Source organism: Gavia stellata, chromosome 13, assembly GCF_030936135.1.
Source record: "Gavia stellata isolate bGavSte3 chromosome 13, bGavSte3.hap2, whole genome shotgun sequence".
Lineage (NCBI taxonomy): Eukaryota > Metazoa > Chordata > Aves > Gaviiformes > Gaviidae > Gavia > Gavia stellata.
Genome location: NC_082606.1, coordinates 13,663,037 through 13,687,308, shown reverse-complemented (window position 1 = coordinate 13,687,308; position 24,272 = coordinate 13,663,037). Strand labels below are relative to the sequence as shown.

General features: G+C 45.2%; 1 protein-coding gene across 1 annotated transcript in view; it reads left to right on the top strand.

Moving 5' to 3' along the window:
• HOMER2 (homer scaffold protein 2) overlaps positions 1 to 10,816 on the top strand; it is a 62,182-nt gene extending 51,366 nt beyond the window's left edge. Inside the window, exons 6-9 of the mRNA XM_059823770.1 lie at positions 29 to 185; positions 2,456 to 2,566; positions 5,081 to 5,161; positions 6,582 to 10,816. Of these exons, the coding sequence (XP_059679753.1) occupies positions 29 to 185; positions 2,456 to 2,566; positions 5,081 to 5,161; positions 6,582 to 6,770 (538 nt within the window). The 3' untranslated portion in view covers positions 6,771 to 10,816. The remainder of the gene's footprint in view (positions 1 to 28; positions 186 to 2,455; positions 2,567 to 5,080; positions 5,162 to 6,581) is intronic.
• The last annotated feature ends 13,456 nt before the right edge of the window (positions 10,817 to 24,272 follow it).

The following is a 24,272-nucleotide window of genomic DNA, read 5'->3' as shown; positions in this document are numbered from 1 at the left end:
CACCAAATGGGTACCCTGGTTTTCTCAGTTCATCCAATGTGAAGAAGTGGGAGACAGAGCTGCAGACGCTGCGGGAGAGCAACGCCAGGCTGACCACGGCGCTGCAGGAGTCCGCAGCCAGCATCGAGCACTGGAAGAAGCAGTTCTCAGCCTGCAAGGAGGAAAACGACCAGCTCAGGAGCAAGGTAGCGGGGCATACCCACAGGAGAGCCGTCTCTGCCAGTTAGCTGCTCCTGCCGTTCTCTTTCTCTTGGATTTCTGCTGCTTTATCTTTGTGTGTGTTAGGAGATGGATTTTGCCTTTGAAAGGGAAGTGGATGGGGGGCTTAAGGCAGCCGCTTCCCTCTGCACGCAGCAGGCAGGGAAGTTCAAAGGGCTGGGGATCAGCGGGAGGACTGGTGCTGCCGCATCATGTGAAGCTCCCTGTCTCTTAATTTGGGAGACTCGGTGTCAGCAGGGGTTGCCGGCCGGGGTGATAAAACAGAAAGGTTTTAAAAGTGAGGTTACTATTGCGTACCCCTTTCAAAGCTCACTTAAATACTGCCAGATGAGGAATGAGCAGAAAGCAAGGTTATGGCCTGGTTACCCCCAGGAAACCAAGCCGGGAACCACTCAGTATGAGAAGCAAATCCCGACGGTGGGCAGGGAAATGAGGACGTGAGCTATGTCCTCAGCACTGCGGGCCGTCAGCCGGGTCTTCCAGCGCTAACACCAGGCACATCTCGTCCAGAAGCCTGCCAAAAGGCATCGTCAAAAGCCTTTTGCCCTCCATTACTGAGCACAGCGTTTCTCAGTAGCGTAAGACGGAGGGTGAGCAGTGGCTACAGCAGAGAACAACTGAGAAATTTACATTTTTAAAGCCTCTTGAGTATTCATTGTTACTGTCCCTCAAATAATAAAGTACTATCTGTAACAGCCCCACACAGGGTTGGCACCAACCTGAGCACAGGGAAGCTTGGTTTCCGTGGGCACTGCTCACCGGGGTAATTTTACTCTGTTCATCTTAAACGTCTCTGAAAAATCTGTACCCTTTCCCTGCTCGCTTAGATGGGTCACTGGGATGTTTGCTGTAGAGATCAGGTTGTATCAGGCTGGTGAGGATTTTTTGTTGTTTAGTGTTTGCTTTCAAAGAGGGAAGGAATTTTGTATCTTTTTGTATGTCAGTAGGCTGCAAATAGTATTTCAGCATTGGCAGTGGCCTGGGTTGCCTGTCGGCACTGAAATTCCGTGTGGAGCAACCTCTTCTCCAGGCGGATGGTCTCTATTTGCACGTATTTTAAGTGTGCACGGTGATAATTCAGAGATCAAAAAAGAACTGTGTTAACTGTTGTTACATTAGTACATTAATATTAGTTGGTACACGATTTGGGTTCCTATATCCAGTCTCTTTTGGATAGGGGAGAAACGAGAGACTGGAACAGTACGTTATAAGAAAAGAGCATAATTTACATTGTAGTTTTTTACTTTTCTATACTGTTGCAGAGAAAAGTTGTTCTCATTAACATTAACTGATGAAACATGCCACATCTCAGTAGCTGTAGCGTAGATATGAGGAGATTATCAAAACACTGCCTTACTACAGCTACAAAGTCATTGTACCGATGACTAGCCAGACTGTGCAGCAGCGCTGTCTACATAATGTGCTGTCTTACTCTGTGCAGAGAGGTTTTCTGAGCTTTTCCCCCAGGTTGGTTCCTTGCTCGGCTCTCACACTGCACTACTGCAGTGCCCTGGGAAGTTCCTTCTCCTTTATTAATTGGGTCAGAATTTTTTGCATATTGCTCTACCTTCAAATGAGGGAAGTTGTAATCCCAAAGCAACACGAAGCTGAGAATTAAAGTACATACGTTAATGAGCCATCAGCCTGTGGGAAGTGCATCCCCTGGGAGCTAAGTCCAGAGCTGGCAGGAGGAGGTATGGAGAGAGGAAAGCACATCCCTGGGCAAGAGAACAAAGCCGTGCACATTGCTCTGAACTGGTTCTTCCCCCAAAGTTTTGATGTTGTGTCCCTCATACTCCAGCTAGAATAATAAGCAACCCCTGAGGAGGCAAAGCTGGGAGCACTGGAGAGATTTCTTCTCCTTGCTGCATTAGGAAACCCCATCCCTTATAGTCTTGTGTGAAATGAAGTGCAGATTTTATCCCAGCCCCACTCATTTTAGCAGCTCGGTGTTTTGCGCATTCTTGAGTAATTATACGAGATACTGTGCAAGAGAGAGTAAACACAGTCCCAGGGCTTCCCAGTGGATGTGTAAATTGGCTCTTTTTAAGGAAAGAAACGATAATTTTGTTGCAGTGAATCGAATGCTATGATCTAGGAAACAGATCCATGAGAAATTAAAATGGTCTGTGCTTCCCTCTGCTTGGTGGAGCAATGCCCATTTACATCAGCTGTGGTCTGTCCCAAATTTCAAGAAATTTGAAAAAATTCAAATAATGTCTGACATTTCTTAAAGATTGAAGAACTGGAGGAACAGTGTAATGAAATAAATAAAGAGAAGGAAAGAAATGCGCAGCTGAGTAGACGTCTCCAGGAACTGGAAACAGAACTTCAGGACAAAGAGCTGGTAAGTGCCCTGATCACAGAAATGGCATACTTTAGAGTTTGAGTGGCTGTGTCTGCTTCTCACTTGGGATGTAGATTTATGGACTGACTCACCTACAACCAGAAGAAGCCAAATGTCTCAGATGGTCACCCATTCATAGTTTTTTCCATGTACAACTTTAACAATAGTTTGATAAGAGTTCCTCAGTCTCAATTTCATGATGTGTTATGCACTGTAACAGCACACTTTAATTTGGCAGTGGTTAACAAACATGATACTTTTATGTATACAACACTTTAGTCCTAATAGAAGAGCTGGAGTGGTGAAACAAGTTATCCAAAGCCAGACAGACCTATGCTGAGAACAGATTCGGTTGCCAGTCCCCATGTCCTGAATCCCCATAGGTATCAGGAGCATCGTCAAAAAGACATCGTTTACAAAATAACTTGGTGTTTGTGTAACAAGTCCTGTTTCTTTATCTGGATGGCTCGTAGTTTTCAGCTTTGCCATTTTACGGTCTCCCTCTGATCTCAGGAGTAATGCCAAGAGTGAGAAATTCAGATTCATTTAGCGTACCCTGGTTTCTCATTTTTGACATGCAGGGTGTTCATTTTTCTACGGAGAATGATGTTGATGGCTTGGAGCCCCTGAGCAGTGGGGAAAATAATGGGATCCTTGGTTTTTTCCTTCATTACAGTGACCAAATGCTCTGTGCTGGCTGAAGAGAAAAAGCTGTCAGCAGGTGCAGTAAAGTTTGCCATGTGCCATTACAGCATCTCTGCTGGTGCTCTTAAAAGCAGTGCTGTTAAGGGATTCTAAGATGGCACAAGGAAATAGTTTAGGGAGATGGATTTTGATGCACTGTTATAAATATAATATGTTTTTCAGCCCCATATTTCAAAGGAAAATGTCATGCTTTCTTCCCAACCTTTCTGCGGTAATAGCATGTATAATAACCCTTATTCTCTGCTAGCGTTTTCCTCAAGATTCACATTTTCACAGTACCAAATGAACCAGAAAATTGATTGACTTGTGAATATTACATGCCTATCTTCCATTTACACTGACAATATACTAACTTGTTTTCAAACTGCATACTTACATTAGCAGGTTCTTGATTAGGTCTAAGCCACCCGTAAGTAACCTTTTCACGGTCTGCAATTCAAACCAGCATGAAGCCTGCTCATGGACATTGCCGTGTAAGAGGAGCTGCTGATATCCTCTTTGTGTAGGAAATGAGGAGAGAGAAATGTAAAGACACGGGAGTCAGGACAGAGCTATCTAGTGAAATATTTATATTTTTATATATAGTGTATGCCATGTGCCATATAGCATATATATAGTATGTGTGTATATATGCACACACGCTGTGTTATACTATACATAGTAAGTATGCAGTATAGTAGTGTGTGTGTATACAGACAGTAAGTATATATAGTATAATATATTTATATTTTGAGATCTGAGCCCCCAAGCATTATTTATGTACATACAGATATATATGCAGGGGAATCAGGGAGACTTGAGAAAAAAACGTTATTGTCTAGTTCTGTGGAAGTGCTTGACTTCTTACGGATTCTGTTACACTGGCATTGTGCTGTAAGTTCACCTGTTAGAGAAGAAATCATACTTTGTAGCCAAGAAATCTGCTTTTCAGATAGGACTGCTTTTGCTGTCCTGTGTCGGTACAGCTCGGAGAGGATATTCCCCTGCTTACTCTTGAGACCGTCACCTACGTGGGCAGTTTCTGGAGGAGGCTCTTGCACTCTCTTCAAGTCACAGAGTTTCTCTTGGACCTGCAAATGTGCTTTTCAGATGCTCTGACAATCCTCTTGTAAAACATACAGTCTTCAAGTCTTTCCCTACTATCCCACAATGGTGGTGTTCGTTTGTGGGGTTAATGTATTCAGCTCTCTTAATTTCCATCAGAGACATGGTCTCCTACTAAGTCATGTTGCTCTTTTCATGAACTCCTTTCAGCTAGTCCTCTCAATTTGGATAGTGATGCTAGAACCGAATACAAATTTCAGGGGGGGTTCTCAGAGCTGTACAGCGGAGGAGAACCCATTACATCTATACTCTGTAATGATGTCTCTGTATATGCAACTCATAATGCCATTGGCCTTTTTTTGCTGCCATATATAATTGAAAATTCATGTCTAATTTGCTCTTTGATACCATCTATAAATTGCTTGTAGCATTACAGCCCTTCAGATTTCTCTCTTATTGAATATATCTTTTGCATAGGTATGTGGTTTAGGTTAAGATTTCATTGATACAATTAATGGCATTCACGGTAGAGATCAGATTACATTGTCTGTGTTAGAAATACGAAGTCACAAATACAGTGCCAAAATGTATTTTAGAAGAAAATTAGCATGTGTTTTGGAATGCAGACATGCTATTTTGATTATTTTACATCCAAATACCGTACAGAATATGATAAAATATGCAAAGTCATTTCATATTCTCAAGTTTTCATTATATTTTAAATTGAAGCTTGCATTCTTTTTTATTTCTTTTATGTTTCCAAAGGAACTGGAAGAGCTCCGAAAGCAGGGTGAAATTATACCTCAGCTAATGTCAGAATGTGAATCTGTATCTCAACAATTACAGGTACAGTTTAGCAATGAAATTAATTTAAAAATAGTTGATACATTTACTTTCTTTCTTGTAACTATATGCTTTTCTCTGTTCAGACTTCAGTGTTTGAAGGCAAAAGAGCTCCAGTTTGTAAAAACAAAAAATGCTAATTACATGCAAAACATCCATGCCCTTCCCAGCACAGGAGTAATTAAATAGCTCCTTTTCTTTGCCTTGCTGTTCACAGAAATTAGTTTGCCTGGGATTGTGTTGCACCTATCTCCCGCAGATGCCAGGCTATCCTGTATCCCGCATTTCTGCTGATCTGGGCTTGTGGAGCTGCACCGCAGCCATGTGCGTTGAGCAACACTCCAAGACCTGCGGCTAATTGCTGCAGTGGCGCTAAGGAAGGCTTTTTGGAAAGAAGCAGATGAGCATGGCTGCACACCACCGGGGAAAAAAGTTCACCTGAGGATGCGTTTCCATGCTGCATCATTGCTTTCCAGCAAAGCCTGGCTCGCTGTGGCTTGGTTTTGCACATGTGGCTCCTCTGCTGGGAGGTGCTCGCTCGGAGCGGAGCTGGATGGGCTGCGGGAGCCCTGCCCCAGCTGGAGGCTGAGCTTTTGGCATCACTCGTGAAAGTCAGGGCTTGTGTAAATGCAATAATTAATATGTGAAAGGAGAACAAATATAAGCAGTCTCATCAATGAAATCAAATCCAATCAATCAAGCAAGCCATCACTCTGATAATTTAAATGATCTAAAATCATTTAGAAGGCTGCTGAGGCATGCAGATGCTGAAAATGGTTAAAATATGAATTTCGTTTGATTTGGTATGGTAAAGTATGTCGTCTAGGTGTTTTGGTGGGAATAAGCATGTGCTTACACACATGAAATGGAGAACAACAGGCAGAAGAGCTAATGAGAGAGGAAAATAATAGAAGAAACTGCAGCAAGGGAAGCGTTACATGGCTGCCCTGTTCCTTGCCTGGGCGCTCACGCAAAGTGAAACTTTTAAAAAATGCCAATAAATCCGGAAGTGCTGAATAAAGCAATATTATTCCTCAGGCAGTATTTTCTAAGCTTGTTTTTTGCCATAGATAATTCTGTATGTAATTGGTGGCACAGTGTCTAATTCTGCAAACTGTAGCAATGACAGAAATATATGCACAGTGCATAATTTAAATCCAGCTGAATTTTAAGATATCAACCAAGTGACAAAATCTGATGCAAAGCGTCTTTTCCAGTTAATCTATGTCCTTTCCTGCATGGGCTTTCCTTCCTTTTAATCTGACTCACACATGTCACTTGCTCTCCGAGGTGCGTGTGTTAATCAGTTTGCAGAAGTCGAAGCAAACTTTTACAGCCCGGCTGCCATTTGTTGCTTTACCCTATTAAATGCTGTTCATCTGTCTTCTCTATGATTCATCCTATTGTCTCTTTTGTCTTCAAGGCTGCTGAGAAAAAGAACAAAGATCTTGAAGAGAAAGTCAGAACGCTAAGGACAGAAGTTGAAGAGAGCAAACATAGGCAGACCAACCTTAAAACTGAATTAAAGAATTTTTTAGATGTACTAGATGGGAAGATAGATGAATTACATGATTTCCGACAAGGACTGTCTAAACTTGGGGTTGACAACTAGATGGCAATAGATTTTTTTTTGTAATCTAGGGTCTGGATGTTTGATGTTTTGTTGATCCCAAACGTGTGTTTTACAAAATATAACTAGAATGTTCCACTTGTTTGCATTGTTTTTGTACATAGAGGCTGAAAATTTGCTGTGGGGGTTTTTTGGTTTTTTGGTTTGTTTGTTTGTTTATTTTCCAAACCAATCGTGCTGCTCACTGAATTCTGTTGAGATTAGAAACTTTCTATATTGCTGCTCTGGCTTCGTGGAGTTGGGAACAGGTAGAGGGTTCTGTCTCAGGAATCTGGAACTAGATCTACCTTAAAATGAATATGCAGTTAGTTGTTGCAGGGAAATTTATATCTTTTCTTAAGGGCTGTTGCAACCATAGAAACAGAAAACAAGTCTTTTTCTTGTCTGGACTATCAGCACTCCTAGCGACATCCACTTTTATTCCTCGGTGGAGCAGAGAGAAGATTAGCTGGAGCTCCTGCAGTTTGTAAAATGTGCCTGTGATGAGCTGCAGTCAAGTGAATCACTTCACACAGATACCAGAATCTTTAGGGACCACGTCAATCAGGCCTGATTCACCAAAAAATACCCAGTGGATTTCAGATAACCTCCGATACAGGTTGCATGTGCTTGTCTGGACCCATACAGCGCAAAGTCAACGATGTAGAAATGAATTTCAGCTCTTCCAAGTCATGCATCTTACCCAGTAGCTGAGGGCAGCTTCTCTCGTTTAGCAAGATCACCTCTCTTTGACCTTCAGTTTTGAACCCATATAGTTCCATCATTATGTGCATCTCTGAAAAATGCCCACCTGAGTCTTGGGACCAGATAGTTATTCTAAAAAGCGGTATGTTGCTGGTTTGTACGCAGAGCACGTGCATCTCTGTGCAACTTAATCGCTGTTGATTAACTTCTGCAGTAGTGAAGAAAGAGACATTGATGTGAAGAGCAATACAAGGTTACTAGAAAGGGTGTTGCTCAGAAGCAAATTTCTGCCCGGGAGACTGGCAGGGTCATGACCACATGAAATCAGAATCCTTTCCTAAGATTTTTGCATTCTCACCTCGTGTGTCTTTGACAGCAGGGTGGGAATTGGTCACCGAGTTAGACTGTCCAAAACAAGCCCAACCCAAAAGGCAGAAATGCTGTTGTATTCTCAAACTGATTATTCAGCAGCTCTAAATATGTTTTGAGAAATGCAAGGTCATACGCTGGGCTCCAACAAGAAGGAAGTTCACTCCATCACAAGACAGGGATATAAAAAGGTCCAGAGAGGAGAATTCAGCCCAAGTTTTGCTCTTGCCCCTACAACTGCCCTCAGCTTCTTTTGCTTCTTTCTCCATAACCTGGTTTGAGAGTCTGTTTACACGGGATCTGAATTAATTCAGGAAGGAACTTTTGTTTATGTGACATTATTATTGCTTAATTCAGGCGAAGCTTGGTTAAGCACCGTGTTAGTGCATGCTGGTAGTGACTAATATAAAATAGCCACGCTTTTTTTTTTATTTAGGGGCTTTTTTCTTTTCTTGGCACATCTCAATTATAAATGTGACCTTTAAAAGAAAGGTAGGTTATAGATGAGAGATGCATTTAATACTTTTGCACATGGATATATAATCCCCATGCTGGAAATAGGTTCTGTCTGCAGTAGTCCCTTGAATTTTCATTTCATCTGTTGCTGTTCTGTTACCTTCATTGCCTGGTTTTTAGGCTGGACTTTGTGTATTTTTGCTTTTACTTCTTTTAAACAATGGATGTGAAGCTGGGGCCTTTCATAACCATTATGACCATTTAAGTCTCTCTAAAAAAAAATTGCTGTAGGCTGTTGATATTTAAAAATAAAAATAAAAATCAGGTACATAGCATGTAGGCGTGTGAAAATTAGACTTTGCCAGCATGGAAGATTCAACAGTTGCATAATGTGGGGTTAGATCAGACTTTTCAAAATTGAAAATGACGTCAGAAACTGTGTGTGGCTGTGCACAAGTAATCTCCATTTTTAGTCTTTTTATTTTATAGCAAGTCAGAGAGACACCATCATTTAGCAGGCAGCTCGTCCTGCTTCTCCTCTCCTCCCATGCTGCTTTAGAGTTCCCCAACTGCAGCCGGTCCCTGCATCAGCTGGGAACCAGGGGATAACACAACTAAGAGCTGCAAGCAATACAGGTCATCAGGGCCCTCCTCGTCATAGTGTTTTATTGCTTTCGCACCGAGGACCCTGCTCCATCTTCTGTTTCCTTTTTCCTGTTGAGCATTCTTAGGGCTTCCTTCTTGGTTTTAATATAAAATACGATTTTCAATGTGATTCTGGGTAGAGGGGTGCAAAAGACTCTGTGAACAAATTATTTTATTTTTCCATACTTTTTTTCCACTTTTTTTCCACTTTTTTTCCACTTTAGTCAGGTCTATCTCAGATCCAGTTCATTAGGAATGTATTAAGCCACTCTTAAATTGCAGGAGAAGTGTTTCTATGGGATTGCATGGATTTAACAGATGGAGTTCAATACTGGCGCATTAAACCAGTGCACAGCTCTGACACGGGCAGTTGTTTCCGGGTGCTTCGTGCCCACCAGAGGAGCGATGGGGGCGTCCTCAGAGGAATCCCCGCTCCGGCTCTTCTAGTCGTGCCCCAAATGTATGTTTTCCTTACCTGCTCTAGCTCTGATGTTGAGTTGTTAGGGATGCGTGTACATGGCTCTACGCTGTGGGGAAGCTCCCTCCTTCAAGCATCCAGGGTCTTGCTGTAATTACCCCTTTCTCTTTTTCCTTCCCAACAGCAGTGAGTTGAGAGCTTCTGTGTATAATCACTTAAAAACCTCCCCCCAAACTCCATCTCTTTTAACCTTTCCATCTCTTTCATTTTATTTTTGCTCTTCAAAAGCCGCAAGTGCACGAGGAGGAGGCGGTGCGTGCTCTCAGGAGCATTTGGAGGCCAGCCGCAGCTCCCCTCTCCGGCCTGGCCCCCTCCCTGCCCCGGGACTGGAGCTCCATGTGCCCGCTGAGCGGGGACCGTCGGCGTCACCTTGACGCTCTGTGGTGGCCCAGCAATAACCCCTGCGTGCCAAACTGTGAGCCCCACACTGCTCCTCAGGGACTCGTCCCAGCATCGAAACTCACCCTCCCTTCTGGCGGGAGCGCCGGGGTGGCCAGCCTTCCCCCACTGAAATGCCCGCACCGTCCCGTGGATGCATTTGTTCCTCCTTTTGTGCCCGTTGGGGATTCAGCCCATGCCAGGAGCTGCGCTCAGCTGGCAGCCGCCTCCTTAGGGATGGTCCCAAACGCTGCCGGGGCCAGGGAATCCCTGTCCAAGAGAGGGTCTGCAGAGCTTAGTTTTATTTGCTATTAAGATACAGTGCTGTGCAAACCCTGGTTTCCCCGTGCTATCAGCAGTGAAGTTGGTCATCGCTCCATTTCCATCGAGCCTGAGCGGAGGTGTCTTTATACGAGGTTGTAGCTCACCTTGGGCAATCGAGGGTTCCCTTTCTGGGCACAGGTTTCTCCCTCTAAGTGGTTGATGTCAGGATCTATCCTACCTCAGTTACATGGTCTTTCATTAATAAAGGTCTTGTGCTTGGCACTTCCCGTGCCGATACCTGCCGGCTGCGCCGCCGCGGGTCCCGCCGTGCTGCCCATCCTGCCTGTCCGGCCCTGGTGGCATCGACAAGCTGGTGGCTCTGGGAGCAAAAATCTGTGCTGGCCTCTTGTGTCGCCAGGTTAGAAAGTGTCTTACTCCTTTCTGGGCTTTCCAGTGAGATGCTCCTTTAAGCTGGTGTTAGAGCTGCTGAATAATGGTGGGGTTTTTTCTGGTGGCCAAAATGAGAAATAAACAGGTCCACTTTGTATTAGCACAAAACCTAAAAATAATCAGTGACATAAAAATATATCGAGAGAATTGTTTTCAAGGGGAAAGAATGTTTCATTAGATATGTTATTCCACATTTTGGAAAATGACCTTAGCCTCATCTCTGGAATAAATTATTTCAAAATGAAAAACTGAAACATTGTTCACACCCCAAAATAAAACAGGTTAACCTTTTGCTTTTTTCCTATTTGGCTGCATCTTTATTTGCTGATTTTGACTCAACTTCACAAGTAGTTTTGTTTGGCCAAAAAGTGCACTTTCAGCTAAATTAGTACTTTCCAGTGTTTTTCTATGTATGTCTATTTGGTGTCTCCTTTACTAAGTGAGCTCACTGGAAGAAAACTTTCTTTTCTGTAAGCAATTCAGTGCCGCCTCTCACTTTCTATATCCTAGTGTTCAAAAGATGCTCTTTTTAAAAATAGTTTTACGCTGAGTGCATCTGTGCCCAGAAAACAAATGTTATTTGGACGATGCCTTTTTTCTAGATAAACACCTGATTTTGTTTTGATGTGAGTGATTTATGGTGAATATTTTTTAGAGCTGCTCGGTGAATTAAGGAGAGCAGGAGGAGTTTCTGCTGTTCCTCCTGCTGTCCCTGCACTGCCGTTGTTTTTGAAGAGCATCAGCAAAAGCATTTGTGATGTTAAGGCGGGTGCTGGCCCTGCACTCGTCCTGCGTTTGCTCGGTGGCTTGCTGGGCACAGGGAGCCCCTCTCCCCCTCTCAGCAAGGCACAAATTGTCCATAGGCCTCTGCAGTCTTCTGTTGCACTGGGTTTTTCCCAACCGTTCATTTTCCCCCTTATTAATTTTTTGCCACCTTTGGCTGCTCCATGGATGGTTGAAGGAAAATTCCCTGTTGCTGCCACCGCCCCGTGGTGGTGGGAGGCTCTCAGCTACCAGACCGTGCTCTCTGTCAGGCTCTTCCACAAAACCCTTCAAAGCATCAGCCGGCCTGAGAGAGACATCTGCTCGCGGAGGAACTGCAGATCTTCAGTGAGGCTGTTTTTATATCCACTTCCATCCTGGGGTAAATTTAAGGAGCGCAACGGTAAAGACTTTGTCTTCCTGAGCCTGTGGATTAGCAAAGATGATAAAACTGCTATCAGGGTGAAACGTCCACGCTTGGCTTAGTGCGTGACTGTTGCTGAATCCCAAGGGAAGGGGAGGAACGGGGACTTGGACAGCAGCAGCTAATTTTGACAATTGTTTCAGCAGAAGCTTCGGTGAAAGATGCGCTCTGCCCACAAGCTGTGGATGTGCCAAAGGTATAGGATGGCCACACTGAACTGTCAGTTCATCCGCCTTTGTCTGGGCAGTTCTGGGCTTGTCAAGCCTGTAAATATCAAAAAGTCCTCAGCATATCACAAACATGGCAATGTGAGGGATGAAGGGCAAGTATCCACACACACACAGCTGAGCAGCACTGGTTCACAGTCAGACGCTGTCAGTCAGGAATGGGAGAAGCTGTTGCCGTCCTACACGGGCTCAGCAGTAGCAGAGCCCTTGCAGAAGGGCAGGTTCAGCTTTTGGGGGGCTGCGAGGCAGCGAGGACTCCCAGGCTGGGCTGGTGGTCTCTGGTTGTGGGCATGATTTAGCAACAGTAAGGCACAGAGCTACCCTAAGGTAATTTTTCTTTCCATGGATCATGTTCAACAAGCAAAGCAATACATAGCCACAAGACGTTTAATGCAGACACACCTCCAGACGGAGAGCCCCGGCTGCCGACACAGCCTGGCCAGGGATGCCGTGCCCGCAGTCCTGCGCCCCCGGGAGCTCGGCAGTGCTTTAGGCTCATTATTAGAATATAAACTTGACAGTTACCTGAAGTCTGCATGTCTTAAATACTGTTCTTTGTGGTAAACCATGAAGTACCTGAAGTGAAATACAGAGTTAGGAGGTGAATGATACATGTGAGGAAGGTGCTTCCCAAAGGAGGGCTGTCCTGCAGGCTGAGGGCAGAGCTGCTCCCGGCCGGGAGAGCTTTGCCTGCATCCCTGGGGCTGTTGGATGTCTAACCAGTTTGACTTTCTGCTGTGTTTTGTCTTAGCTCTTTTTTTTTTTTTCCTTTTTTTTTTTAACAGATAGCCTAAGCATACAGTCTTCGGATGAAGGTGCCTATACCTCCAAAAATTTTATATGCACGTTTTGAAATAGATTTATTTTTCCTTTCTGGTCGTTTAGTTACCTAATAATAAAGACATATACAAGAAAGGCACTTGAGTAAAATCTGTCTGCTGTTGTATTTTTGTTTGGGTTTGGTTTTGTTTTGTTTTTTTTTTAACACTGGTCAGCAATAATTATTTTAGCCATATACTAGCTAAAAAAGACTGATAATGTAAGATTTGTGAACTAAGCTTCTAAGTTTGCAGTACATTGATTAACTTGGGTACGTGAAAAGGGAGTTATGCTCAATAAAAGAGTATTTTGCAGCATTTAGATGTTTTCATTTAATTGCCTAATAGTGATCATGAACATGCTATTCTATAAAACTCATCACAAATGACAAACAAAGCACATATTGTTTTTAACATGAGTATGTCCCTTGTAGTTGAAAGTTCTGAGAGTGTTTTAGTGTGGTCTGCTATACCAAAATATTTAGTTTATGAAGAGATTTTAGTACTAAACATACACCCTGTTTTTACTGTTTGAAGTAAAGTTTAGTGAATGACTAACAATTTGTTGATATACAACTGTGGGAAAACACTGCAGTGCTCTAAATGTATATTTTTATTTGGGTTTATTATATTTAGCATATGGTTTAATGAAAACTGAAGTGTTTACTACAGTTGGATCATTGTAAAAGCATCTCTTACCTCGTCATTTTGTCTGCTGTGAAAAAGTACTTTCCTCTTCTTTTTTTCTTTTCTTTTTTTTTTCCTGAATTGACCGTAGACAGTCAATGTTAACATTTAGACTCCTAGTAGCAGTAAATGCTGGGTTTTATAAATAAAAGGAAAACTTGATTTTTTTCTTTATGAAATTATTATATAACTTCGTGATTTTTATCTGATTTTATTGTAACATAAAGTTGTTTTATGTAAAAATATATAGTTTAAGTAAAATCTCTTGTCTCGCTGTCTTCTTTGACTTTGGAAAATGAACATCCTTGTGGTTGCAAATCTGAACTCAATGGCAATGCTTTCCTTTGCTAAGAAGAATGTGGGTTTGATCTATACATGTGTTATAGTGCCTTAGATATTCTTAAAAACTTCTTTTTCAGGAGGTGGGGCTTTAAAATGTTTGTCTTGCTTCACTGTATGCTGTTAACTCACCCAGAGGAGGGCGCAGGATTGGGGCAGATGATACATACTAAACTGGAGAAGTAGCATCTAGAAATATTTTGGCATGAAATTCTGGATTTACTGCATGCTGAGGAAGCCCTATCGCTAAGAGAAGGCTTTTTGTCGCCCTGTTTGGGGGATGCTCAGGACCGAAAACCCTCCTGTGACTCCTGTAGCTGAGGTAGCAGCCCTTGGTGGCAGCCAGAGCTGGTATCTTTTCTGGAGGAACTAACTAGGACTCAGAAGTAACCCTCTGTACTGAAATTAGGGATGTTTTGACACCAACCTCCTGCATCAGCACATCAAAGAGCCCTCTCAGAAGAGACTGTTTCCCAAGGTCCCCGCTGGTTCCCTGGGGACACAACCCACACTCAACAGCACATCCCTGGTAGGGGATAACGCCGAAGTCCGTCTGCAGACAGTATGTAATGATGCTCTCAGCATCATCGTATTCATCGTACAGAAACAGTGTTTGCACCAAACCAGGCTTCCCCAACGGAAATAAGAAAGCTTGAAGACTGTTAAATGGCTGAGGCTCATCGTGCCTTTGTTACTCTGGGCTACAAGGCTGCAAATGTCAGCTTTGGGGTGAGCGAGAAACACGTCTGCTCCTGACCTTTCGCCGGAGCTCTTCTACCGGGAGCCATCAATAGCTCTGACAAGCAGTTCAGCAAATTCTGGCATTCCCTTAATAACCAGTAGCTATAAAAGCAGCTTGTATGTACTTTAGTAAAATGCAAGTAACGGTCTCTAATTCTGAGCAAAAAAAGCATTTATCCATTTGGATTTGCATAACTATAAAGCTGAGTATAACAGAAGTACCTGTGTGTACATCCCACCACCTACAGTTGTCAGAAACAAGCCTCATTCTCCTGTGACCAAGCAAGCTGATGGTCCCGCAGCATGCACTTCCACCTCTCAGCGGTAGCACCCCTCTCCAGTCATGCACGGGGAAGTGTCTCGTGCCGCTGCTCGTGCGGAGGTGCCTGCTCGGTACAGGCATATCTGACACTTCTGTAGGCGAATCGCCTCATTGGGTCCAGGATATATTTTTAGCATCGAGAAAATCACTGGTCTGTGTGAAGGCTGTTCCTCGCCGGCTGTTCGAAACGAGGTGACCAGCATTTCCAAAAGAGACAGCTGAGTGACGCTGCCATCAGGGAAATCTGCTGGTGCCTGTCTGCGATCCCTTAATTTTCACATTCGACTGGATTCATATCAGAAAGCTCAGGAAGCCTCCTGAATGGGGTTGGTACTTCTGAAGTTATCCATTAAACAGCTTTTTACCTTGCTGCGTGATACTGAGCTGTGATGTGCCACCTTGGGGTGTCTGATGAAAATATGAGTTAAAGGGAGATGAAGTTTAAGTTTGTTTTTGGCATCTAAGTGGATGAATGACCCTGTAATACGTCCTCCTTTTGGTTAGCTTGTATTCCTTCAACAGCATAGGAAAAGCTAATTTCCTTCCATTTAGAGAAAAAAACCCACCACGCCACCACGGGGGAGGCCTGTATAAAAGCAGTATAGTGAATGAGATCCCTGAGCAGGAACAGGCTTGCTCTCTCTGTAACACGTATAACTGGTGACAGGGCTGAATTTACATAAAATTCAACATTATTCTGTCCCACGCGCTCCAAACGCTTTTAATGTTCCACACTCTTCATCTAAAGACATGTCTGCACCAACAAGGATGTGTTAATTACGTATTATTCTCTTAACTGTCTCCCCACTTCCTAGGAGACTTGAGCATTTATGCACAAATCCACTGATATATACAGGAATGTGTGTACATTTTTTTTATTTTTTATCTCCTAAGAAGTATCCAAAAGCTTGCAAATAATTTTAATTATTTACAACATTAAATATCCTTTACATAATCAGCATTGCCAACCAGAGCAGAACAGCAGCACCAGTAAGCCTAATAGGTAACGGGCTAACCTTCTCCTGTGAACGACTAAAAAGCGTATGTTAGATATAGAAATATAGCAGTAGCAGCCGAGAAAGTAAAGCCAGACAACAAGTGTAGCTCGGACTCTGACCTGCAGCGATGGTACAGCCGTGCTTCGGCCACTGAACCCACTGCAGCAAAGTCCAACCATCCTTCAAAAGCGGAAAAAAAAATACCCTGCCATGTGCACTGCCAGGTTTGATTTCAGTGAGCAATGCTAGAAACAGCTATCCAAGACTCGTAAAGCAGCTCTGCAAAGGCCGTGCCAGTAACCTGCAACACGACTTTCCGTTTTATCGTTTAACACATGTCAGGGTAGTGCCACCACGTAGCTGTGCCAGGCTGTGAAGAGCTGAGACCTGGTGAATTTTAAAAGCTTGGCTAATCTTTGCAAGGCAAACATGTCCGATCTTATTGCAATAATGCATTGCTGGGAACATTTGACAGATCATCGCAGCTGAGTGGTACTTAACTCTGACCTCTGCCTGCGAATGTTTCAAAGACAGATCTCTGTGCTATGAAATTCCCTTTAGGTCTTAACACTTCCCTTAAAAATTGAATGTATTTCAATAACTTTTCAGAAGTGTTAGATCTCCGCAGAAGCACTGTCTGAAATGATCTCTAGATGGAAAACTGTTCACTTTTTTGGGGGTTGAAAATAAGAAATTTTTGTGTGCTAATATAGGGCCCAGATTCGGGCTTTAAGGCGGATACCCCAAGTGTACAGGCACGGCAGTCAGAAACAGTTGACTGACTCAAGCCTGCTCGAGCAGAGCTTTGGGGACCTACTGCTGAAAACGCATTTCTCCATAAACTCGTGCGTCCCTGTGTTGCTCTGCAGCCGTGGTTTGTATCCAGGATCCCAGAGCTAAACCCCACACACATTTCCAGGACGTGCTGCCATGCGTGGCTGGATGCTGCAGTCTGAGTGAGGGCTTAAATACCCTGAGCAACGTTTCTTGACAACGGTTTGCATGTAATTAGTCAAATTTATGAGCAGATACATCTAGTGGTACATGAAGCACGTTGATTTGAGTATTTTTGTTTTCCTTTCATGTCCTCTTCACTCATTAGTACTGGCAGTCTATGAAAAAGAAAACTGTGGCTGCTGTAATCAAGAGAGATTGAGCTCTTGCTTTTCTCCCAACTTTCCATCATTGAATATGATTTGTTGCATATGCCCTGGATTGTGCTTAATATATGCTGGCTGGAGGGAATTCAGTTGTTTGGGGAATTATAAATAATACCAGCACAGGCAACCTTTTTGCATTATCATGTCACACTGAAGTGTATCAGTTTTCAAAGCTATTTTCTTTTAGGCTTTTGCCATTTATTACATTGCTACCATTAGCCATGGCTTTCATTTTTCTGTGGATGCAGGTTTGCACCATTCATTAGCCAGGGGATGAATGATGCAAAAGGAGATCCAGGAGTTCACTGAAGAGCAAAGAACCCAGGAAAGAAACAAAATACTTACATCTTTCAGATCCCACTTATCTATAGCAGTGTTGGGTGCATTTATAAAGATAATCCCTGGCTCTGAAACCTGAGAAATTGCAGTGATTCATTTTCTCCTCAGGCTGCGGAGGTCCTGCGGTCATCAGCACAGTCATTTCAGTGGGAGGGGAATGGCTTTAGAACAGGGATAAGAGAGACACATGAATGCTGTTTAAAAAACAAGAAGGAAAAGAAGCACGGATGCGTTGCAGTGCAGCCTAGTTCTTCTAAATCATGGGGTTTAACATTCTGTATGCCTTATTGGTTCAGATGAAAGACAGCCAGGGTCTGTATCCTGGTCCCTCCGTAAGGTGAGATGCAGCATCCCTTGCCAACCCACAGCTTCAGCTTCTCTACTATTCTATCATCTCGTAACTGGGTACTGGAGATAGAAGGTGACCTGCAGAGGGGTTTGAACAAACTCTGGGCATTTTTTTCAGACACGGTTGCTGTAATGGCTTTGATTTTTTTATACTTTCTGGATAAACCAACATTGCTGATCACAGTTAGCTCCTCTTTAGAATAGAAACGTAAAGGCATGGATAGGCTGTAACTGATGTACAACCGCTTGTGATAAATACATATAAAAGCTAACACTAGCACTGATGGGAGTGTGCAAACAGGGACTGAGAAGCACAATGTTGCAGCAAATTAATCTGGACTCCCCTTGTCTTGCAGACCAGCTCGTTTTGTGCAAAACGTGGAGCAGTACTGGCATGCCTCCTCCCGAAACCTCCTTTGGGTCACACCAGGCAACTGCAGTGGAGCTTGGTGGGTTCAGCAGACCTGTATCAAGGGAAAACATTGCTTGTCTCCAGACGCCTGCTTCACCTCTGGTCCAGCTGTCTCCTTGCCCAATTTAAAGCTCATTACAGTTATACAGATGACTGCAGACCTCCTAGACTGCCATTTGCATAACCGTGGGGAATACCACTGCTGTTGCTGGCAGTATCACGCAGGGACAGAGGCCCGTCCACACAGCCAGCCCCATTTCTGCCCCCGTGCACAGCATGGGGAGACCCTGCCCTGGGGGAGCGGGCAGCTGCCCCACGTGCAGGCAGAGGCACCAGCGCTCGCCGGTGAGCAATGCCGGGAGGGAACAGGAGCGTCACACACGGGCTGTGCCTCCCCGGCGTGCTGCCCCTTTACCTGCAGCCAGACACAATCTGCTTCCCAGAGCGTTTACACGTGCAAGGTGCTCCTTTCGGCACAGCAGACAAAATGCACTTCTGCTTCACCGCTCCGTGTGCCTGCGCGCATGTGCGCACTTTTCAGTATTTTTATTCCAAAATAGCAGGCCTGCTGGCTCCGGAGGGAGGGGATGGAGCAGAGCTCTCCGTGTAGGCTGGGGGAAGCGTAGGCACTTGATCCTATTTCACTGTCACCTCTGCTTCGCAGGAAGAGACTGTGGGAAGGGCAGTGACTCACTTGCTGATGAATAGTGATTCGAGCACGTCTCCAGGAGTGGGACAGATTCATTTTGTCACCCCCAGCATCGGCACTGCCCACTGCCACGGTGCTGAGATGCACGGGTACCACGCTGCTGGCATCAGAGCTGGCTGCCTTTCAACCCCTTCACGGCGAGAAGAGGATAGAAACCGGGGGCAGAGTGGAGGCTGCTGTTGGTTCTCAGAGAAATACTTTTCGGTTCTGCAAAGACACCCATGGGTGGTGTTGGTGTTTATTTAATAACTATTGCCTTGGGATAGAAGGGAGCTGCAAATGTCTTTATGACACTGAGAGTGATTAACTGACTCTTTCAAGCAGGATAAACCCAGTCTCCCAGTAGGATATGGAGTTTCTTTCCCAATCTGCAGCCTGGCCAGCATTTCCCCAGACTTCTCACCCTTTGGTCACTCGCAGAACAGCGCTGTATGTTGCTGTGTGTCGTGGGGGGGTGGGTGGGTGGTGGGTGTGTGTTCTGCCTTTCCATCACGACTCCCTCATTCAGGGCTGGCCCCGAGCCACAGCCACACGACCCTGCTTACCTGCAGCCAGCTGCCTGGGGAGGCTGCTTGTCACAGAATCACAGAATCACTAAGGTTGGAAAAGACCTGTAAGATCATCAAGTCCAATCATCAACTAACCCCACCATGCCCATTAAACCATGTCCCACAATGCCTCGTCCACACGTTCCTTGTACACCTCCAGTGATGGTGACTACACCACTTCCCTGGGCAGCTTATTCCAGTGTCTCACCACTCTCTCAGTAATTTTTCCTAATATCCAGCCTGAACCTCCCCTGGCACAACTTGAGGCCATTTCCTCTAGTCCTGTCACTTGGGAGAAGAGACCAACACCCACCTCTCTGCAACCCCCTTTCAGGTAATTGTAGAGAGCGATGAGGTCTCCCCTCAGCCTCCTCTTCTCCAGACTGAACAACCCCAGCTCCCTCAGCCACTCCTCATAAGACTTGTGCTCCAGACCCTTCACCAGCTTCGTCGCCCTTCTCTGGACACACTTTTCACCCCTGTCCTCAGTGCCTGGCTGGGGATCTAGGGCAGGAGGGGGAATCTAGTGGAAAACGAGCAACTGTAGTTTTGCTAAATATATTCTGAGCAGTTTGTGGCTCACTCTTACTGCTAGAGCAACGGTGTGTTAAAGACAGCTTGTTTTACAAAGCATTTTCACAAGTAGCTGAGCTGTTAATGTCAGTGCTACCTGAGCAGATTTAATTGTGCTGCTCCTTGCTTTCAGCTTAGCATGACATTCTGAGAATGAAAATCACATACCTTTTCGCCAGGAAAAAAATGCCATGTTCTGGAGCAGCTTCGAGTGTGTGTTTTCCCCAGGGATTCGTTCACATATTGTTCTGAGCTGCTTTTGCTGCCAGGGTTTGCTGTGGCATTTATTAAAAGATGCCTTCAATACCATTTACCTTTTATCATCGCCACGGGTTTAATTGAAACAATATGTGTTCCTCTTTCCTACCAATATCATGTTATGATGGTGTGCAGTGCACAGATGTGCTCTCAGATGGAAACAGGAAGCTTTGGAATTAAAACCTATGCTTTTCAAGTGAAGGCATGCGTAACCTTAAATCTCATTTTCTCTAAAGGGTGTACACTCTTATCTACCAACCTCTTCTTTGTAAAGGAGGACTGAAAAAAGAAGCATTTCCCATCTTTTTGTTAGGCTTAATGAATGCCTCCCTACTGATCCGCTTTGTCCCTCTTGCTCCTGGTGTCCTGGCATACATGTGCGTCTTTTTATTTTAAGGGATAAAAGAAGGGAGTGCTCGAAGGATGGATGGTGGGCGCTGACCTGCAAACCTTCCTGGGCACCACTTCAAGCCCAGGCACGTTCAATAGTCCCCGTAGTCCCACGGGGTTTCTGTGGCCTCTGGGACACGAGGGGCAGCAGGAGGACGGTGGTGGCTGCACAGCGGCGGTGGCACCGCGGGGATTTCAGCCCTGGCCCAGGTGGGCTGGCAGGGCAGCGGGTAATGCTCTCGCCTCGCCTGGGGCAAGAGCCACCCCTGGGCCGGCTCCTCTGCAGGGGGAGAGGAGGAAAGGCCCTGTAAAGGCCAGGTTAAACCTTGATTTTTGGTAGAAACAGAAATTGAGTGTTGTTATTTTCTTGGTTTTAACAGGAAGGGAGAGAAAGGCAAACGCCTGCAGCATTCAGGCACGATGTGGCTGGCACAGGCGAGCAGGCTGCTCGTGCAGCGCACCAGCCGCTCCAACCATGCATCTTAGAAAACAGTGAAGGAGAAGGAAGCTCCTGTGGTTTGAATGGAGATAGGCTTTGGAGTTTTTAACACAATTTGATATTAGGTGAAGTACTTTTATAGCATTTTAATAGCTCTCTCTATATAGAAAAGCCCGCAGTTCCCAAGCACTGGTGGTGAGGACTGGTCACCTCCCAGCTCGGGCACATTCCCTGTCCCATGGGCAAACAGCGTAACTCCATGACCTGCAGACAGGGGTAAGGTGTTTCCTGTTGCTGAGAAGCCCATGGAGGAGGAGAAGCTATCTTTGGCAAGCACATTATATAAATCAGCATCAATTTCCAAATAGTATTAAATTAATTTAGGCTCTTTGAACGTGCACAAGTGAAGTGATATACTTGCTTGAGCACCTCTAAGATCAGGGTCTGGATCACTTCAGAGTGTTCACACTCAGACTTGATTTGCTTGATTCAATACTGTTTTGCAGAAAAAAAAAGTCAGTATGCAGCTGGTGAGTCAGCCCTGTGTACTGAACTGGGGGGTTGGTTATGGAGGAGCTTCATAAATCCCAAAAAGCGGCACGTCGACAGAAATGCTGACAAATCCATGGCTGCACTGGCATTACCAGCTATGGCCACGGTGCTCTGCGCGCCAGCTAACACTGCCTCAACTCTTCTCTTGCTGTGATCAAAGTACTGGGATTTCAAAGTGAAATTCTTTTAGTCAGACCAAGTAGTCTTTGAATACGTTAACTTTAAACCTCCCTAAAAATAGTGGCAGCTGCTGTCTGGAGTGCCCACATCTAGTTAGAGAGATCACAAGCCACAGTGATACTGATTTATAGAAATTGATCTCCTTACCTCATTATTGGGCTTTCCAGCAAATCTGTGCACTATTAACTCTTTAAAGCCAGACAACTGTATTTTTTCAGTTTAAACAAATCAATTTCTGCACCTGGACAGCCAGTGGCAGACTATTCCCACTGAGGGATTCATTTACTAGCCCAGCGTGAGATACTTTAAGATGGGTATTAAATGTCAAAAAGCTCTCACAGCAGTTTTGCAGGTTAATATTAATCTAGTCCAGTAGAGCTGGTCATCACGGAGCCAACCCACCACTCCAGTTTCTCCCATTTTGTCAATCAGCCCTTGCACGTTGCTGAAAGCGTGTGGCACCGAACCTGCCGGAGCACGCTGAGCTGGGAAGGCACCTGCTGAAGCCTGAGCTCATATCCAGATTAAGATCTCTCTCCTCTTGACGCTTGCAGGTGGCTTCTCTTGAGTGCCCCATCAACCTGGGGTAAATCAGCCTCAGGGCACTGGGGCCATTTCCTACCCGCCATTCCCTCCGCAGCCCAGTGCCAGTGGCACGGGACAGGTCATAGTCACAGAGAGCCAGAAGAAAAATCTGATTCAGTAAGGTTTTTTTTTCAATCTTCTTACATTTGGGCATTTCTCAGAAAACAAGCTGTGGCTTCCCCGCGGAGCAAACTGAGCCTCAAGGCAGTACAGCGGTGAGCTCGCATGCATTGGCTGGCCACAGGCTGCAAACCTCTCCCTGCCGCAGCGCGTCCGCAATACAGGAGCACCTCGGGGTGTGTTTGCCTAACCTGCTTTTAAAGATTGCCAGTGACAGAAACTCCACCATCTTCCCAGGAAATCTGTCCTTGCACCTCTCTGCTCTCTTTGTTCTTTGGAAAGGTTTTCCTACCGTTACCCTGATCCTTCCGGCTGTAATTTAAGCCTGTTATCTCCTTGTGAACATGCAGAACAAATTACTCCCCTCCTCTTTCCAGCAGCCTCTTACGTATTTGAAAACTGCTCTCTCGCCTTCTCTTCTTTAGGCTAATGCTAGTGCTTTTCGTGTTTTCCCTGGTGTTTCCGACATCCAGGAGTGTTTGTGCTCTGGCAGCTGCTTCTTGCCAGGAGCTGCACCCGTGGGCATGGCTGGGACCTCACCATCGTCTCCTGGCGCTGCAGCTGTGCAAGGGCTCCTCTGCGTCCTGGGAGCCCTATTCCCATCAGGGCTCGTCTTTGCTGAGTAGCATCCTTTAAATTTTGGTAGTGAACCAAGCAGCAAGGATATTTGATAGAGGTGAAATCTTCCACACCAACTAGAAAATTGCTGCAGCACATTTTTCACGGAGCAGGTCTGTTGGCCATACCCCAAATGAAGTGGGCTTCAGAAAACAGGCAGGTTCAGATGGTTTCTGCGTGGGCTTTTAAGGAAGTTTTTCAGCCTGGGATGTAGAGAGATCTGTTGAACACCTGAGATCCGCCCCCAGCTGAGCTTCAGGTATGGTTTGCAAAAGAAAACTAGGTAGGAGAAATCGCTGTCCAGTGTCGCCGTTACTCAGACGGCCTCTCCTGGGTAAAATTGCTGCTGTTAAACACACAAAAGCTGTAACATTTGTTGGAGAAATTGCAACTCACTTATTCTCTGCATACTTTAAACTGCTGTATTTAACTCCCTAGCACTGTAGCTGAGAATTCAACCGTAGCAATAAAACGGCGAAGGGCTCTGCCCTGGACTCCGAGCTGCCATTTGGCAGGGGGGACCAGCCGGAGGAAGACAGACGAACCTCTGCACCCTTTCCCTCGGCTTTAAATAACCACACTGCTAAAGGGCACGGTGTGCGTGAGGGCAGCTCTCAGCCCCAGCACCAGCCCCCCTCCGCCCTGCTCCCTGCCGCTGGCCAAGCACCCCCTCTGCCCAGGGTGAACTTGGGGAAGAGACCTCCACCCTCAAAGGACCAGATTTTGTCCTCAGTTCCAGCCTATGGGAAGCATTCAGCATTTGGGATGCTGAAGTCCGAGTGTGCAATGTATTTGCCCCTGCTCTCCCCCCAGCTCAGCGTGGCCCTTGCGCCCAGGTCGGGTCGAGCTCGGGGGCAGGCAGGGGGGTGTGGGTGCACTGCGGCATCGTGCCTGCCAGCTCCCCTCTGCAGACATCGTGTCAGAAGCATTGAGTAAGAACTGACCTGTGCTGCTGCTGCCGCTTTTGTCCCCATTCGGTTTGATGGCAGTGGACAAAAAAAAGGTCATTTTTTTCTGACTTCCAAATAGCAGTAGGTGCTGAAACAGTAAATTAACCCCCAGCTGCTGCTTCTGCTTTTCGCATGAAAACTGTTGCATACATATTTACTGTGCTGATTAAATAGATCTGCTACTATACAGTAAAACAGGGAATTAAAGCACTGTATTTGCAATTTTGTTACCAAATTACAATTCATAAATAATTGAGAAAA